The 19,180-nt window shown below is 48.2% G+C and overlaps 1 protein-coding gene across 1 annotated transcript in view; it reads left to right on the top strand.

Annotated features, from left to right (window-relative positions):
* MAP3K6 (mitogen-activated protein kinase kinase kinase 6) overlaps positions 1 to 19,180 on the top strand; it is a 1,613,301-nt gene that overhangs the window by 1,178,663 nt on the left and 415,458 nt on the right. Inside the window, exon 22 of the mRNA XM_069622894.1 lies at positions 8,825 to 8,990. Within this exon, the coding sequence (XP_069478995.1) occupies positions 8,825 to 8,990 (166 nt within the window). The remainder of the gene's footprint in view (positions 1 to 8,824; positions 8,991 to 19,180) is intronic.

Raw genomic sequence — 19,180 nt, 5'->3', positions numbered from 1 at the left:
GTCCCCGGCCTCTGGGCCGTGGGAAAAACCCCAGCAGACATGCACTCGGGGAGAGAGCATCCATTTCTACTCCCCCTTTCCAGAAGGGTTAAATGATGGCACTATCTGGCCTTCTGCAGCATTTCATATAAAACCAACCAGACTGTCATCACTTCAGGTATCTAATGTACCAAAAGGCCATCTGTGCTTCTCACAGCTTCTCACGTCTATAATATTATATAATATTGTATGTATGTAGCGCAATGAACCCTATATGAGAAATGTTGAATGGTGTCCTTGAAAAACCATTAGTTATTATCAAGCACCATATTCCTGTCTGCTCATTTCTGCACATAATATACAAAAGCCCACAAACCAGCTTCCTTTATCCCTCTGTAATGGTGAGTTTGATGCCTATAGATCTATTCATGTTTACCCTTTAACCATTAAAAAATGGCAAATAACCATGTGTTATCAAAAAAATACATATATTTTAATGTTTGATCAAAACCATTCACTGATCACAGTGCATTAATATAAAGACAATCGTATAATGAAAATTCATTCTGACAATGACATTTACACATATATGTACAACTCGTATTACAGAGAAAGCATGCAATTCAGGCTTTTTTGTACAAGAGTGGGCGGATAATCTCTATCCCTACCACTCCCTTCTAGTGATACCCTCTTGATTTATGAGGGCAACAAACATGTGCCACACTTTCTAAATGTGTTTCTAGGACCAAAGATGATTATACAAGAGATGCACATAAATCGATTTCAATTGCATTTCCTTTTGGTGCTGTCTTCAGGGCGCTTAGTCTTTTTCCTATGTTACCATTTCTTCATCTGCCTTCACATAGTATTAGCCGTATTCATACTTTTCTAAAAGAACAAACAATTCTGCTTTAAAAAGACAATCCTACTTAAAAACATGGTTATTACAATTTTCTGCATGACATGTCTATACTGGCAGTCTATTCATCTTCACCTTTATCTTTTTCAAAACAGAGGAATACATTTCTAATAGGTATCGTCATTACCCGTAGACGTATAAATGCTTAAGAATATTTATTTATTCCAAACAATCTCAAGGGAGCCACCATTGCTCTACACTCACTAATTTTTTATGTATCATTTCACTGATTATTACTTTCAGACTGATGTTGCAAAGTACCTTAATCACTGCTCCTCGTGTTTTACAGGTGCTACAAATCACCCGTAATTTTCTTTTTCTTTCTCTTTTAAGGAACCTCCATCGGTACAACTCCCCTTGTTGTTGGCTTAGTTCTAAATATCAAAGGAAAACATATATATATTTCTCAGGCTTGTGGAATCTGCTTAGATCACATGCTGTGCATAGGCCGACATCTAGTGGAAGCTGCGGAGTATTAGTTTGTTTTTCGAAACTCGAAAATGGGCGTCGACACAGGGCCTAGTGTGACGTCCACTGTACCCATGATCCCTCATGTGTCTAGGACCCTCAGATTGTTTTTTTCCGCCATGCTGGTCGGAAGCACTGAGCCGAGTTCCTTGACTTAGTCAGATTTTACAAATATTGTTATATATTTCCCTGTTTATTCCACCTATACGTCGAGTCTCCGAACATCGACACTCGACGCCGGATCGGAGAAAATTCAACCGTCGGACTACAGCGACGGATTTGGGCCTCAGAAGGCCTCTGGCCTCGGCCCGGGCCTCGGAAGTCCTCTGGACTCGGCCCTGCAAGTAGGTAGAGTGGGGTGTGGCACATATCCTACACTCTGATTAATATAGGTACGTTACTTATATACCTACATTCCCAGCCCGCTGCCACAGGGTGCGTATGGAGGGTACCCCTTTTCAATTTTGCCCCATGTGCAACCGCAAGTATTCTTGGGTTGACAGACACGCCATGTGTAACCTCTGCTTGCTGAGGGACCACCCTGAGGCGAATTGCAGAGCGTGCAGTTGGTTTAATCCGAAGACCCTTAAGGACCGTTCGACAAAGCGTTGGGCCCACCACGCCAGGCGACAAGAGGCCATAGCCGCGGAGGGTGCCTTCAACGGTGGCAGCAACACCATACTTTCGGACGGCGAGGGCAATGTGGCGTCGATGGACAGCCAAGTGCAAGTCCCCGACCTCGGAAGGTTGTCCGGCAGGGCAGCTATAGGGAAGACCCCCGGCGACACGAGCGCTACCCACACCACTTCCAGCAAACAAAGGTCCCGGAAAGAGGCACGTAAAGAACGGTCCACCGAGTCAGTGTCCTCTGTGCGTTCGCGTTCAAGATCGCCTCATGACACCAGGCAACCCTCCACTGTTGCTAAGAGTGCCTCGCTCCCCTTAGTGACTGAGGTTCGGTCGCTGGAGGACGACGCCAACCTCTACGCACTCCAGGAGTCGGCGTCTGCAGGCAGCACGAAGGCTGCTACCAAATCCCTTACACTCTCCAGAGTCAGGGACTCTACCCCCGAATTTCGGCGCCAGGCATCGAAAAGCTCTGATAGGGCCCAAAAATTGGGGAAACACTCTTCCACCCACGGGGAGGGGGGAAAACAACGAAGTAAGCAGTCCCAGCCTACTTCCACTCCTAAACTACATTCTACTCCACCTAAACAGACGGACAAGTCTCAGTCTCTTGTCCCTAAGGCCCCTGTTCAGGCCAGTAGGTCTAGTCAGGAAAAATCTCAGTCTGTTGTCCCTAAGACCCCTGTTCAAACCACTAGGTCTAGTCAGGATAAAACAGGGAAAGCACTCCAGGAAAGAGTTATTCCCAGTTCAAGGGAATGGTCCAGTGATGACATAGACAGAGTAATGTCAAGAATGTCATCATTGGCAGATTTCTACGCCAAAAACCCGGAACACTTTCTCTCTTATACCCCAGAAGGGTCAATTCCCTCAGGCTCTAAGGATCCTATACCCCCAAGTAAGAAGTCCCGCGGTGAAACACCAACTCAGTCTTCAGACCCCTTTTATATACAGCCCTATTCTCAATATCAGGAAGATCCATCCTTTGGTGAGGATCCAGACGTGGGCATGTTCGAAGAACAAACTGGGACAGGCTATTATGGGGATGATGAGGACCAAGAGGAGGAGGAGGAGGACGACGACGACCCAGATACATACTGGGTAGATTCCCCGGTAGAGAAAGAGCCCGCGGTTACCGACTCCCCTGTCGACAACCAGCCTCTCCTGAATGAGGTCCTGTCCAGAGCGGCACAGCACTTCCACATTGACACCCAAGGTGCTCAGGAAGAGAGGGACTTTGCAGAGGAATTGGTGGGAGAAAGGAGACCTGTTGCTCAGGCCATCCCTATCCTTAAGTCAATACAAAGGAGGATAGACCCTTCCCTTGTTAACCCCAATCTCACTAGGGCAGTAAACCCCAGAATTGAAAAGCTTTTCAGGGCAGCCCAATCTGACCCACTGTACATAAGGGGACATCTCAAACCGGACTCCCTGGTTGTTACAAACACCCGTAAGAGGGCGGGAACACCCTTGTCATCGTCCGAAGCTCCCCCCAACAAGGAGAGCAAGAAGATTTATGGCTTGGGCAGGAAAGTAGCCTCCACTTCTGCCTACCAGGCAAGGATTGCCAACTCTACCACCCTTCTGGCTAGTTACAACTGCCACCAGTGGGAAGAAGTCGCGGCTCTCATAGACTCCGCCCCAGAACCCTTAAAAAGCCAAATGGCACGAGTTTCGGCAGAGGGGAGAGCCGTGTCAGGTTGCATTTTAAAATCAACCTTTGATGCCGCGGATAACGCCGGCAGATTAATTGCTGAAAGCACGGTCATCAAGAGGCATGCTTGGCTACGGCAGTCTGGTTTCAAGGCCGAGACCCAAGCATCATTGATAGATAAGCCGGTGGAGCCGGATCTATTGTTTGGAAAGGTGGTCAAGGACGCGCTGAAGAATGCCAAGGACGAGTACGAGACACTCAAGTCCCTAGGGCAACTAACCAACAAACCCCCTAACCAGAGAGGGAATGGCAATTTTCGTCGGCCTCGCGGACAAAACTCCCAAAGAGGCTTAAACTATTCCCAAGGCCAGGGTACTCCATGGAACACTAACCAGCAGTCTACCCAGAGTTATGGCAGAGGTAACAAAAGAGGTCGTGGTAGGGGTAGAGGCAGTCCCAATAAAGGAGGGGGCACGCCTCCACCAAAACAGTGACGCTCCGTTCAGGGTCCCTTCTCACGCATCCCCAGTAGGGTGACGCATTTCCATCTTCACCCAAGCTTGGGAAGGGATCACATCAGACAGATGGGTGCTGTCCACAATGTCCGCATGATACTGCATAGAACTCCTAGAGCATCCCGAAACCACCCACCACAACAAAGAATACACTCCTTAGACCACCAGAAGATCCTACTCGAAGAGATTGAAAATCTTCTCGCAAAGGACGTGATAAAACTCGTCCCGGGACACCAGGTAAACAAGGGTATTTATTCAACTTACTTCCTTGTGCCAAAAAAAGATTTGACAATGCGCCCAGTATTGGACTTACGGCCTGCAAACAAGTATGTCAAGCCCCAAATATTTCACATGACTACTCTTCAAGAGGTAATTCCCTCCTAAAAAAGGGGGATTACATGGCAACATTGGATATGAAAGATGCCTATTTTCATATTTCCATGTTCCCAGCGCACATAAAATATCTGCGCTTCAAGGTGGACAGTCAGCACTACCAGTACAAGGTACTGCCCTTCGGGATAGCCTCGGCTCCCAGGGTATTCACCAAGGTACTGGCGGTGGCGGCGGCACACCTACGCAGGGAGGCAATCCCAGTGTACCCTTATCTGGACGACTGGCTCATCACAGGGGAGAACCCAGTAATTTGCAGGACAAACATTCAAAGAACTATCGACCTCCTCTTCGAATTGGGCTTCTCCATAAACGAGAAAAAATCTGGTGCCCAGCACCTCCAAGCAGTTCCTAGGAGCTGTTCTAAATACTCAAGAGGGGTTGGCTTTTCCTTCAGAGGAAAGAATTCGGAATATACTACTGCAAATTCCGCAATATCAAACTGGTCGCCAGATAACAGTACGCAAAGCAATGCGTTTGCTGGGCATGATGGCGTCATGTATTTACCTGGTCCACCACGCGCGCCTGCGCATGCGTCCCATGCAAGAATGGTTGGCGAAACTATGGTCTCAGGCAAGTGGTCAGTGGGACGATCTAGTTGTCGTTTCGCCAACACTTGTACAAAGCCTCCACTGGTGTACAAGAGACCATCTATCCAAGGGGAAACCCTTTTACGATCCTGAGATACAGGTGGTAGTCACGATGGACGCATTCCTGACCGGATGGGGAGCTCACCATCTCCACCACACATCTCAGGGTCTCTGGTCTCACACAGTGGCCAAGAATCACATCAACCTGCTAGAGCGTCTGGCAGTTTTCAGAGCACTTCAAGCGTTCGAGCCCCACCTACTGAACCTGTCGGTGCAGATCCGGACGGACAGCACGACAGCCATGTTCTACCTGAACAAGCAAGGAGGGACTCGTTCGCCAAATCTGTCCAGACTTGCACAGAAAATTTGGATATGGGCACTCAGACGGAACATCTTTCTGTCATCTCAACATGTTCCAGGGGATCTCAATTCTCTAGCGGACGCTTTGAGCAGAGATCCCCTTCCGGAGGAACACGAATGGTGTCTACACAGAGAAATCGTAGAAGATCTCTTCTCTCAGTGGGGTTTCCCCACTATAGACCTATTCACCACAAGCGAAAACAGACAGTGCCCAGGATTCGCATCCAGGTTTCCCCAACCAGACTCCCTGGGGAACGCCCTGTGGATGTACTGGTCAGGGATGTTTGCGTACGCTTTTCCACCAACTCCTCATCAGGAAGGTGGTGAACAAGAGGAACAGAGAGTCGATGAGGCTCGTCCTAGTTGCTCCCATGTGGGCGAGACAACCGTGGTTTCCACACCTACGCAGACTTTCGGTGTGCGATCCCATCAAACTCCCGGGCTGGTACAATCTTTTGTTCCAGCACCAAGGTCAGAAGGTGCATCCTCTACCTAACTCCATGAACCTAGCAGCATGGCTCCTGAGGTCATAGAGTTTGGACATCTCAATTTACCACAGAGGTGTATGGACATCCTAAAAGAGTCTAGGAAACCGAACACGAGGCATTGATACTTCGACAAATGGAAGAGATTCGTTATCTGGTGCCAGAATAAACGAATCAACCCAGTTGATTGCACTCCTTCCACAATCGTGACATACATGCTCCACCTGCTGGATGCAGGGTTGGTTTTCAACTCACTAAAGGTACACCTGGCAGCACTGTCAGCGTACACCACCTCACATAGCAAGGTGTCGTGGTGGAAGGTACCCGTGGTTAAAGCCTTCATGGAGGGAATAAAGAGACTTCATCCTCCTATATCTAACCCACCACCAGGATGGGACCTGAACGTAGTGCTATCTAAACTCATGGGCCCCCCATTCGAGCCCATGCATAAGACAAGTCTCAAACACCTGACCTATAAGACTGCCTTCTTAGTGGCCATTACATTAAATTCAGGCTCTGTCAGTGCAGGATCCTTTCTTTACTATTCATAAGGATAAGCTGGTTTTACTGACACACCCTAGGTTCTCACCTAAACTTTATTTCTAAATTCCATGTAAACCAGTCCATCGCGCTTCCGGCTTTCTTCCAAAACCCACAATGCTCAGCTGAGGTTAAACTACACACCCTAGATGTGCGTAGGGCGGTCCTTTACTACGTAAACAAGACCAGACCGCTTAGGAAAACAGATCAACTGTTTGTCTCCGTAGCCACAGGCAAATAAGGAGATCGCTTCTCTAAGGGTGCCATCTCCAAGTGGATTGTCAACTGTATCCAGTTTTGTTACTCTCTTTCTGACAAAACATTGCCTTTTACGCCCAGATCCCACTCGACAAGAGGCATTGGGGCCACTCTGGCTTTCATTGCAAATGTTCCCCTTGACACCATTTGCAAAGCAGCTACTTGGAGCTCTATTCTTTTACTCAGCACTACTGAATTGACACCCATTCCAAGACAGATACTCAAGAGGGACAAGTGGTTCTAAGACATTTATTTGCTCATGACCCTTCTCAAATCCCACCTCCTTCTAACACTGCTCGCTAATCTATGCACAGCATGTGATCTAAGCAGATTCCACAAGCCTCAGAAGTGATACATTACTCACCGTAATCGTATTCCTGATGCTTGTATCTGCTTAGATTCATATGTGACCCACCCTTCCTCCCCTCTGAGAGAAGGCGCATGGAGGCTTGTAGTCATATCTTATCTATCTTCTATCTGCTTGGATCATCTGTACTCACGCTACTCCTCATGCTACCTCATGTCAGAAAAAATACAATCTGAGGGTCCTAGACGCGTGAGGGATCATGGGTACAGTGGACGTCACACTAGGGATAGTATTACTGGCATGCCCTATGTCGACGCCCATTTTCGAGTTTCAAAAAACAAACTGTAATACTCTGCAGCTTCCACTAGATGTCGGCCTATGCACAGCATGTGAATCTAAGCAGATACAAGCATCAGAAATAGGATTACGGTGAGTAATGTATCCCATATATTCCCGATGTTATACACAAGAGGGCGAACTGTCTCTACTAGTACATTTTTAACATGCCCCACATGTGTGCTTACCCAGCAACAATTGCTTGAAACATGATCGCTTCACGTGCTTCTTAGAGCGCAAGGTGTATTTGACTTCTCATGTCGCTGTAGCTGTTCGCGGCCGTGTCTAAACCTTCCCGCAGGCCTATTTAAATAACCAAGAGGTAGGTATCAGTCAACAGGAGCAGTATGGAACCCAATGTTTACTCCCGTGAGAAACCAGCGCTCAAATCTCACCTGATCGTGTATCCTACGATTCTGTGTTTTTTTCTCAGAAGGGTTAAATGATGGCACTATCTGGCCTTCTGCAGCATTTCATATAAAACCAACCAGACTGGCATCACTTCAGGTATCTAATGTACCAAAAGGCCATCTGTGCTTCTCATAGCTTCTCACGTCTATAATATTATATAATATTGTATGTATGTAGTGCAATGAACACTATATGAGAAATGTTGAATGGTGCAAAGCTGAGTCCTTAAAGAGCCATTAGTTATTATCAAGCACCATATTCCTGTCTGCTCATTTCTGCATCAAATACAAATGTTTTGTTTCTTGTTCGTATATTAATTGGGGCTAGAAGGATGGACCGGCATCTGTTCTCTGGAGTTACTGTGCCAGATTCTCAAAAGCAGTGCAAATGAAAGCAGTGCAGAGAATGAGATTGTTTTATTTGCGCTGCTTTTAGAAATGCTCAGTTCTACTTATTCACAAAGGTGACCTAAGCATTTCTGGAGGTGTGGACTGTAACGGAAAGATGCCCCCTTACATACATTCCTTACATTAGTGTTGGCAGCGCTATCCTGACACTAGCTTATGACAGTCTCCCAGCTTGCTGTGAGCGTAGTTCACCAAGACGGGCCATCTCAGTGAAATGACTGAAAAAGCATTTCCATTCATTTCTTGTTTGTGTAGGATAGAAATGCAAGTTTAACAGCCACAGTTGAGCTGGCGGCTGTCACATTTCAAGAAAATCATGACCCGGTCAGAAATGACCCTGCTGTGATTTGCGTATGGGGGTGACCCCAATTTCTGGGAATTCAAAAGCGCAGCCCATTTGTTTAAGATGTGCTCATTCAGATGCCCTTTGTGAATTGGGTTGTTCCTTTTTTTGGGTGCAAGGGAGGAAATGTGCCGAAAAAGCTTTGAGAATCTGGTCCATAGTCCTTATTGCAGTAAAACCGCCAATGTGCAGCAGAGCCCTAGACTAACCCATGTGTGTTTCCTTATTCCCTTAGCACTCCAACAGACCTGGGTACAGATCTCACATCTTCAGCATCCTCTGAGGAAAGCAGTGGAATGTTTCTTCTCAAGAAGGAGAGCGAGCGCAGGGCTACCCTGCACCGGATTCTGAGTGAGGACCTGTCCACAATTGTCAGAAGCCTGGTGGAGTCCCAGAATCAGGTGGGTACCGAGCCTGGTGACTGCGGGGGTGGGAGGGGCAGAGGTACAGTGCATGGCCTATGGGTGGGACACAGGAAAGGGCACACAGTAGGAGAAGAGAACACTAAACATAAGGCACAGGGAGGGTCTAATTAAATGCAGGATCCAGATGGGCACACAATATTGGGCACCGGTAGGTGCACACATGCAGCACCTGGACACTTGGCAAGAGGGTTTGCGTGATGTAGGGTAGAGTTGAGGTGCATTGTATATAAATCCTTGTGTCCAGAGCCCAGCTATCTGAGACCTGTACTTATTGTGCCCATTGCCCCAAAATAAGGAACACATGAGAAGCTAAGTGGGAGCAGTGATGAGCAAATAGTACAGTTTGCAGGTGGGCAACACTGGTGTTACTTGCTCCTTCCCTCATAGTTAGCCATTGGGGGTTCTCATGAGATTATAAACTTTCTCCATCTCCTTAGATTAAATTATGAACTTTTTCTTGTGCTTTCCAAATTAAGACTCTTTATTGCATCTGTCTTTTCCTCCTTCTGACGCATGTGTGCACATCATCTCAGCCATAGTTTCCTCCTTACTGTGGAATGCCTTCTTTTTAGTTGGGCAGACCATCTGCTTCAGGGGCTCCCTTTATTCAGAAAGCTAGTCGCGTTGCCCTCATCTCTACATGGCCCTGTAAGCCCCATTGGCCCCAGACAGTAAGTGCTTTGGGCTGTCAGCCTTCTACTGGTATAGACCTGCTTTCGTTCGTGCTAAATACCAACAGTACATCTCAACTTGGTCATTATGGTCTGTGTCAATCAATCTGTGAAAGGAAGGTTGGTTGAGCCTATTCCATGGTATCAGATTTACTCTGGAATTGCCTTTTTTGTCTCTCCCTTTTGGAATCCTCTTCTATTTGCCATGTAGTTAAGACCATGGGAAAATTCATAGACATTTTTCTCCTGACTAACTTAATAGTGTTTTCCTTAATCCTCGCCCTTGCTGCGTTTGCAGCATCAAGACACCAGTGGTTGCACGCTTTATGAATCAATGTTCATAACCACAGGATGAAACGCTCTGGAGACCAGAATGATCACACAGTTCACTGCACAAGGAGTAGCACACTGATTCTCCAGCATGAGGTCTGGCATGGATTCACATGCTCATGAATATTCCCTGTCGTCAGGCTGGGAATCCTCGGTAAAAGAAAAAAATCAGTTTCGTTTCTGAACTGTCTTTCTCCTAATAACCAATCACTAGTCTATGGGTCATACATACTGCCCCCAGCCATGACTACCCTCTACCTAAACGCCCCTCCTCAGGCAGCCATCTTCAGATTTTTACCGCACGTTCAAGTGTTGGGAGTCCTCGTGCTTAGCTCTCGAGCTTTTAAAACGTATTGCGTTTTTTCAAAGAGTTTACTCTTACTTTTTCGGTCAAATCTAGGCTCAAGCATTACCGATTCTTCTTCCGATTAACGGGGACCCATTTCGGAAATCTCTACGCCCCTCAAGGGCAAATTTTCCTCGAATTTCACTTCTTGGAGGATTCCGGAATATCTTTGAGGCCTACCCCGCGTGGACATGGCCGAACACAAAGGAGAATGTCTTCAAGGCAAGGGGCACCGAAAGTTTCTGCGCTTCGTGGTCCAAGGACGGCACTACCAGTTCAGGGCCCTCCCCTTCGGCCTGAAGTCGGCCCCAAGGGTCTTCACCAAGTGCCTGGCACCGGTGGCGGCGCACCTGCAGGGGATCCACGTCTACCCCTATTTGGGCGATTGGCTCATCCGAGCGAAGTCAAAGGAACTTGCCGGCAAACACACAGCGAGGACCATCCACCTGCTCACAGAACTGGGGTTCTCGATAAACTATGTGAAGTCCTGCTTGGAGCCATCGCAGGGCGCCCAGTTCCTGGGAGCCAGACTCAACACAGTGACGCACCTAGCCGCGCCGTCGGAGGACAGGATAAAGGCCATCCTGGGCAACGTACAACGGCTGTTGGCCATGAAGGTTGTCAGGGTGAGGTCCATCAAGTCCCTGCTCGTCATGATGTCGCCATGCATCTACCTCGTTCAGCTGTGCAGACCGCGGATGCAGCCGCTGCAGGAGTTCCTCGACGCCCGGTGGATGCAGGCGAAGGGAAGCTTCGAGGACAGGATCGCCCTCAATGAGACATTCCGTCGGGCGGTTGTATGGTGGGGGGGTCTGCACGCATCTTGCAGCGGGCACAAACTTTCAGACCCCAGCACATCAGGAGACTGTGACAACGGACGCCTCCCTGGAGGGATGGGGTGAACACGCTGGAAATCTCCACGCAAGAGGCCTTTGGCTCCCGGAGGATGAGTCGTTGCACATCAAAGTCCTGGAGCTCCGGGCTGTGTTTTGGGCCCTCAAGTCATTGCTTCTGTCCTTCAAGAGCAAGGTGTTGCAAGTCTTCACCGACAGAGCCACGACGATGTTCTACATTCGGAAGCAGGGGGGCTCCAGATCCCCTGCTCGCTCCAAGAAAGAGCAGGACCTATGGCACTGGGCCATCGCCCAAAGGATGTTCCTGGTACCCTTTCATCTGGTAGGAGTGAAGAACACTGTCGCCAACTCACTCAGCAGGGAGCTGCGCTCTTGCCACGAGTGGGAACTTCGGTAGGATCAGGTGGGCCTACTGTTCCAACGATTGGGCAATCCCCAGATTGATCTCTTTGCGACGGAGATGAACACCAAGTGCTGGAGGTTTGCCAGCAGGTTTCCCCAGTCTGGGAGCATAGGGGATGCATTTCATTCCCCTGCGACGGCCTGTTTCTCTGTGTTCCCACCGTTGCTCCTACTACTCATCAGTCAACTCAGACGGTCCCGGTGCAGGATGATCCTTGTCGCACCAGCGTGGCTGAGGCAGATATGGTACCCGGACCTTCTGGACTTGTCAAGCTTCAGGCAGACGCAGATAGTCTCGCCAGGGAAGAAGGTGAAATCCTGCACCACGACCCGTCATCGCCGCCTGGCTCCTGCAGGACTAGAGTTTGGTGGGTACGAGATCCCGGCGGACTGCAAGGAGGTGCTTGCCAAGGCCAGGGCTTCTTTGACTCTTCAGTGCTACGGACATAAATGGAAGAGGTTCACCGTCTGGTGCCGTTCACAGAAGATAAACCCTCTACAGATTACGCCCCCCCAAAGGGGCTGGCGCACGCCTCTATCAAGATCCATCTGGTGGCTATCTCCCGCTACACCGGTACTCCGGGGCGATCGTCGCTGTGGTTGCATTGCCTGGTTAAGGAGATCATGAAAGGACTTTTCCGCTCGTTCCCACCGGTGAAGGCTCCGGCCCCGGCGTGGGAGCTCAATGTGGTCCACACTAGGCTCATGGGTCCCCCGTTCGAGCCTCTGCATTTGGCACCTCTGAAATTCCTGTCATTGAAGACCACGTTCCTGGTGGTCATCACCTCTGCACAATGAGTGGGAGAGATCCAGGCCCTCTCCTGTAAGCCTCCGTACTTGACTTTCCACGCAACGAGGGTCGTGCTGAGGATGCACCCATCCTTCATGCCCAAGGTGCCGTCTGACTTCCATCTCAACGAGCCCTTGGTGTTGCCTGTTTTCTTCCCGTTGCCTTCGCCGCCGGCTGAGAGGACTTTGCACTCGCTGGATGTGGCTAGAGCGCTGAAGTTCTACATGGACCGAATGAAGGATTTTCGGAAGACATCACAGCTGTTTTGTGAACCTTGGCCCTGTGAACCAAGGGAAGGCCCTCTCCAAGGCTTCCATTTCCAGGTGGCTCTCCGGCTGCATCACCCATTGTCACCGGTTGGCAAGCCGACCGTTGCCTGGCCTTTCGAGAGCCCATTCGGCCAGAGGGATCACTGCAACTATGGCATTCCTGTCTGGTGTGCCCCTGCTGGACATCTGCAGGGCTGCGATGTGGAGGTTGACGCACACCTTCACGAGATTCTACTGCGTCGACTGGGATTCCAGGGAGGAGTCCAGAGTCGGCCAAGCAGTGCTGCGCAACCTGTTTGCTTGAAGGTGAGCCTGGTGAAGAGGTAAGAGATGCTTAATGTTGAGTTGTTGAAATGCTTAATGTTGAGCCTTGCCACCTCCCGTGGTTGTGCATGTGTCTACTGCTATGTAGTCTTGTATTCATGAGCATGTGAATCCATGCCAGATCCCATGCTGGAGAAGGAACAAGTTACTTACCTGTAACTGTTGTTCTCCAGCATGGGTCTGGTATGGATTCACATGCGAACCCTCCCGCATACCCCTCTCAGGCTCTTCTCTTGGTCCTACTGCCACTTTACGTGCTACCAAATCTGAAGATGGCTGCCTGAGGAGGGGCTTAGGTAGAGGACTGTCATTGGATGGGGGCAGTATGACCCAGAGGTCAGTGATTGGTTTAGAGGAGAAATACAGTTTTAGAGTGAAAGTGAAACTGTTTTTTCTTTCACGGAGGATTACCAGTCTGATGACATGGAATATTCATGAGCATGCGAAACCATGCCAGACCCATTCTGGAGAACAATAGTTACAGGTAAGTAACTTAAACCTTACAGAGCATTGAGATGAGCCTTCTCAACAAATTGTTGAGCACTTACTGCAGAACACAGGAAGGGGCTCACAAGTTACAAGGCACTGAAGAGACCCTTATGCTATGTAAGGGATAAAGCGTAAGACTTAGACGCAGTGGCATATTTATTTTTGGTTATAGACTTGTATTTCCAAAGGGTTGGGATGAATCCTATCTATCCCTAATTGTAAGAGGAGTTTCGATGTTTCAACAAAACTAAGGAACATCTGTGTCAGGATGTTAAACAAAACAGCGTCCTCCATCCTGTGTCCAAAAATCCTAAACTGTCATGATCTCTGCTTCCAAAAGGTCAGGGTTTTCCCAACTCCCTTGGAAGCAGATCCATAACCCAGGTTCCGAGTGCCAACCAGTCCCAATTGGGACCTTTTGGACCCAGGAGACACCTAAGCACTACAGGAGGCTATTTAAACCACACCCGATGGATGAATCTTGCTTTGCGTTATTCTGCATCCTCTGCAGCAGAACGCTCATCGTGTCTTCTGCATCTGATCCTGGGCCTAAGGAAAAAGGCTTACCATCCTGAATCCAGTCTTCAGCAACACCTATAAAGACAAGAAAGAACAGGTTAGCATTACAGTCTTCAGTGACAGCTCTTCACTTACCTGGTCCATCGGCTGTCACCAACGCCTCGCGCTGCATTCCGGCATCTGAAAGACAAAGGCTTACCTACTCTTCATGCGCTCCAGAGGTCTTCACACTGCATTCCGGCATCTGAAAGACAAAAGCTTACCAACTCTTCGCACGCTCCGGAGGCCTTTGGCGCTGCATCCCGCATCTGAAAGACAAAACAAGGTGCGTTTAAAGACATTGGGGAACTTTAATACTCACGTGCCATTACTCCTTTCCACATCTAACCCAGTGGGTATTCCGGCACCCTGCAGTCGCTCCAAACTTGTATCTGCAAAATAAAAAGACAGTTAGAGCGCATCGTGAAGCAGGCAACAAGCGCTTACTTACGTTCTTCCAGGCGCTTCTATTCATCACACGGGCTCCATCTTCAACTCACTTCAGCCCGTCATCCGCCATCGCCGGAACCCTGCAAAACAAGAAACATCATTACTAAAGACTTTAAAGACATTAGAATTACTCGAAACTTACCGTTCGTGCAGTAAACGACGGACAGCAGTCCTCTGAAGTCAAGAGGCCTGCTCCCTTTATCCAGTGAAGAAACTGGTTACAGCACCCTGCCCCGAGGCAGATGGAGAGCACGGCGTTCACTTACCTAAGGTGAGAGCGTTAACCTTTGGGGTTCTACAGGAGAAGAGAAAGGGAAGAAGAGAGAGACATTCAATAACCCAGTTCCTTAATCACATATTTTCTATCTGCAGACATCTTACCCTTCGAGTCAGACATACAGTGCACAGAGGTCCAGCCCAAAGAGCCAGCCGTGTGCTACACATCACCTTTGAAGATACGGTATACGCCCAGTCAAGACCGGCGCCTCTACGGGAATCAGGTGAGCGTTACAGAACACAAAGCCTACCACAAAACTCCCGTCCAGGCGCTATGGAAATCTCGGATACCGACCAGCTAGCCCAGTTACTTGGGGAACTAAGGGCAGAAGTGCATGCAGCCCGTCAGGAAACGAACGCTCTAAGAAGGGAACTGATTATTTCCAAGGAGCGAACAGATGATCTCGCTAGTCAATTGCTACAGTCACAAGCCGGACAGACCCCGTTACCCGCATCTGGGGGAAATCTTCCTTCTACATCCTCTATGAATCCAGTGCAGATCAACCTACCTGGGAATGTACCTCTGGCTCCGCCCGAACGATTTTCTGGTGACCCAAAGAGGTTTGCAGTATTTATCAATCAGTGCCGGTTGCATTTCTTATGCCGGCCAGCAGCCTTTCCAACTGATCAAGCTAAAGTAGCTTTCGTGCTTTCGTACTTTAGTGGCAATGCGGCAGACTGGTCGACCCCTCTAGTAAATCAAGATGATCCGGTCCTCCATGATTTTCAAGCTTTTCAGCTCAGTATGGAAAAACTGTTCGCAAGACATTCACAGGGGCAGGCCTTGGACAATGAGCTTCTTTCGTTGCGACAAGGTAATCAAGACCTTTTGGCTTATATTGCGTCTTTCAACAGACTGATAGTGGAAACTCAATGGCCTGAGGACAAAAGGATTACGCTGTTTTATAGAGGTCTACGTGGAGAGCTCAAAGATGTGTTAGCCCAAGTAGTGAATCCCCCACAAGATTGTTCGGACTATATAGACTTAGTCGTTCAAATAGATCACAGACTGCAGAACAGGAAGGCCGATCGTTCCAAGTTTGATGCTCGAGTATTTTCCAAACCGCCAACTCCTTCCAAAGGAGTAGACTCCGGGGAACCCATGCAAATAGGGGGTCTGAAAGGTCCTCTAACACAAAAGGAGCGGGAAAGGAGAAAACAGTTGCAATTATGCCTCTATTGCGGAAACTCAGGGCACTTTCTTCGAGACTGTCCGGTGAAACCTGCCAAGAAGGCAGTAGGAGCTGCAGTTACCAAAGTTACAAACTCTGAGCAGGGAAACGACCTCGCCCAACAAGAATAGAGGTCCTCTTGCCGAGCGTGAAAACCAGTTCCGTGACCTCGCATTTCGTGATACCTATGGTCCTCATTAGCCCTGATAATCCGGATCGATTACATGCAATTGAAGCTTACGTCGACAGCGGTGCCATCGGCAATTATGTGGATCATGAAATGGTTTTGAGGATGAATCTAACTCTTTGTCCCAAGGCTGTAAAGGACGTCATTACTACGGTGGATGGTACGGAGATAGCCTCCGGGCCAGTAACGCATACCACTCAAGAGGTGACGCTAGTAAGTCAAGATGGACACCATGAGAAGATCGTGTTCGATGTGATCAAGGCCCCTCAGTTTCAGATTATTCTAGGAATACCTTGGTTAGAGAAACACAATCCTCTGATCGATTGGCGAGCAAGAACGGTCCAGTTTCCAGAATGTGTCTTTACTTGTCACCCTCCACCTGGTGTTGCACTGGCAGCAATTTCTTCAGAGACTCCCCAGTTACCTCCCGAATACCTAGAATACCAAGATGTTTTCCGGAAGGATCAGGCTAACTCTCTACCTCCTCCTAGGTCTTATGACTGCCAGATAGACCTGATACCTGGATCTACTCCTCCTTGTAGTAGAATTTATGCCCTCACCGAGCCTGAGAACCTTCACCTTCGACAATACCTGGATCAATACCTGGCAAATGGGTTTATTCGTCCTTCCAAGTCCCCTGCTTCTTCAGCTTTGTTCTTCGTTCCAAAAAAGGAAGGAGACCTTAGAACTTGTATAGATTATCGCTCCCTGAACCAGATCACCGTTAAGAATAGATATCCGTTACCTTTGATCCCTGAACTCCTGGACCAAGTCAGAAAAGCATGCATATATACAAAGCTGGATCTTAGAGGAGCTTACCACTTGGTACGAGTAAAAGAGGGCGATGAATGGAAGACGGCCTTCCGCACCAAGTATGGCCTATTTGAATATCAGGTCATGCCCTTTGGACTTTGCAATGCCCCGGCCGCCTTTCAATATTTTATGAACGATGTCCTCAGAGAGCTCATAGATGTGTGTGTTGTTGTTTACATTGACGACATCCTCGTTTATTCTTAATCGGAATCTGAACATCGGAAACACGTGAAAATCGTCCTCGAAAGATTGCGTCAACACAAACTTTTCGCTAAGTTGGAAAAATGTGTTTTCAACGTGACTGAAGTTGAATTCTTGGGATTCATATTATCACCTGGCGGAGTGCGTATGGATTCAAAGAAGGTCGATGCAGTTCTCAAATGGCCATCACCATCCTCCGTAAAAGGTGTGCAAAGCATGTTAGGCTTCGCTAACATTTACCGCAGGTTTATCCCGAATTCTCTCGAATAGTCCAGCCCATCACTGCCTTGTTAAAGAAAAACAAACGTTTTGAATGGTCTACCAAGGCGGAACAAGCTTTCCAGGATTTGAAGACTAAATTTATCTCTGCACCAATCTTAAAACACCCTCGCCCCGAACTCCCCTACATCGTGGAAACTGATGCTTCAAGCCTTGCCATGGGGGCAGTTCTATCACAAAAGGACACGGTAACCAATCAGTTGCATCCCGTGGCATTTTGGTCCCGCAAATTCTCGCCTCCTGAAATCAATTACACGATTACTGACAAGGAACTTCTGGCTATCAAGTCTGCCTTTAAGGCTTGGCGGCATTATCTGCTGGGGGCCCGACACACCGTTACTGTGATTACGGATCACCAAAACCTGCAATATTTGAAAACCGCAAAAGCCCAATCCTCTAGACAACTCCGTTGGGCATTATTCTTTGCCGAGTTTGACTTCATAATTACCTATCGACCTGGTACAAAGAACGGTAAAGCTGATGCCCTTTCTCGGATGGGAGTGGAAGAACACTTGATCAACCCTAAACCTGTACCAATCATTCCCGAACAAAGAATTCTGGGTGTAATCACCACAGAATCCATAGAGGAAGTTAAGGATAAAGCCAGGCAACTTGTAACTCCAGCAGACATACAGAATTGGCATCTGCAGGGAAAGGACTTTGCAGTAAAGGACAACTTATTGTATTTCCAAGAACGATTATACCTACCCAGCACAGATTTACAGAAAAAAGTAATCTCTTGTTATCACGATTCCTTAATGGAAGGACATCCCGGTATGGCCAAGACCTCAGAAAAGATCAAGCGCTACTTCTGGTGGCCGTCTTGGAAAAAAGATATCAGAGACTTTATAATGTCCTGTGGAGTATGCGCCCAAAACAAGAGTCAAAAGGAAAGACCAGCAGGCCTCTTACGCCCTATTGACATCCCACCTCACCCTTGGCATACGCTTTCTATGGACTTCATCACCGATCTACCTCCATGGTCCGGATACAATACGATTCTAGTAATCGTGGACTTATTCTCCAAGATGGCGCATTTCATTCCGCTCAAAGGCTTGCCAACAGCAGCAACTCTGGCCCGAGAATTTCTCGAAAACATCGTCCGACTGCACGGTTTTCCTTCGGTTCTAATTTCGGATCGAGGTAGTCATTTTATTTCTCATTTTTGGCGAAGTTGCTGTCGGTCGGCTCAAATTGATGTGAGACTATCGACCAGTCACCACCCTCAGACCGACGGACAAACCGAGAGGACCAATCAAACTCTGGAACAGTATTTACGCTGCATGCTGCAACAAACTGAACAAACTTGGAAAGACATCCTTTGGATAGCCGAATATGCCTACAATAACTTTGTCCATTCGGGAACTGGGAAAACCCCGTTTTTTCTTTTGTACGGCAGTCACCCTCGAACCTCGGAGTTGGATCCCCTCCAAGATCTTGAAACACCAGCAGTAGACTACCTGCATTCTACAATCACCCAAGCCTTTAAGGAAGCTGTTTCTCACCTTCAAAGGGCTAAAGAACAATACAAGAAAGGAGCAGATCAACATCGGAAGGAAGCCCCTCAATATCAAGTAGGGGATCAAGTCTGGTTATCCACCAAATATCTACCTCTAAAAGGGCCACGCACATTCAACCCAAGATACCTTGGTCCCCATTCCATCACTACCATAGTAAACCCAGTAGCGGTCAAGTTGGACTTGCCCCCGCACATGAAGATACATCCGGTCTTCCACGTCTCTCTATTAAAACCCG

This window comes from Ambystoma mexicanum, chromosome 11, assembly GCF_040938575.1.
Source record: "Ambystoma mexicanum isolate Mex_15411 chromosome 11, UKY_AmexF1_1, whole genome shotgun sequence".
Classification (NCBI taxonomy): domain Eukaryota; kingdom Metazoa; phylum Chordata; class Amphibia; order Caudata; family Ambystomatidae; genus Ambystoma; species Ambystoma mexicanum.
Note: the sequence above shows the minus strand (reverse complement) of the source record. Positions and strands in the feature narration are given on the sequence as shown.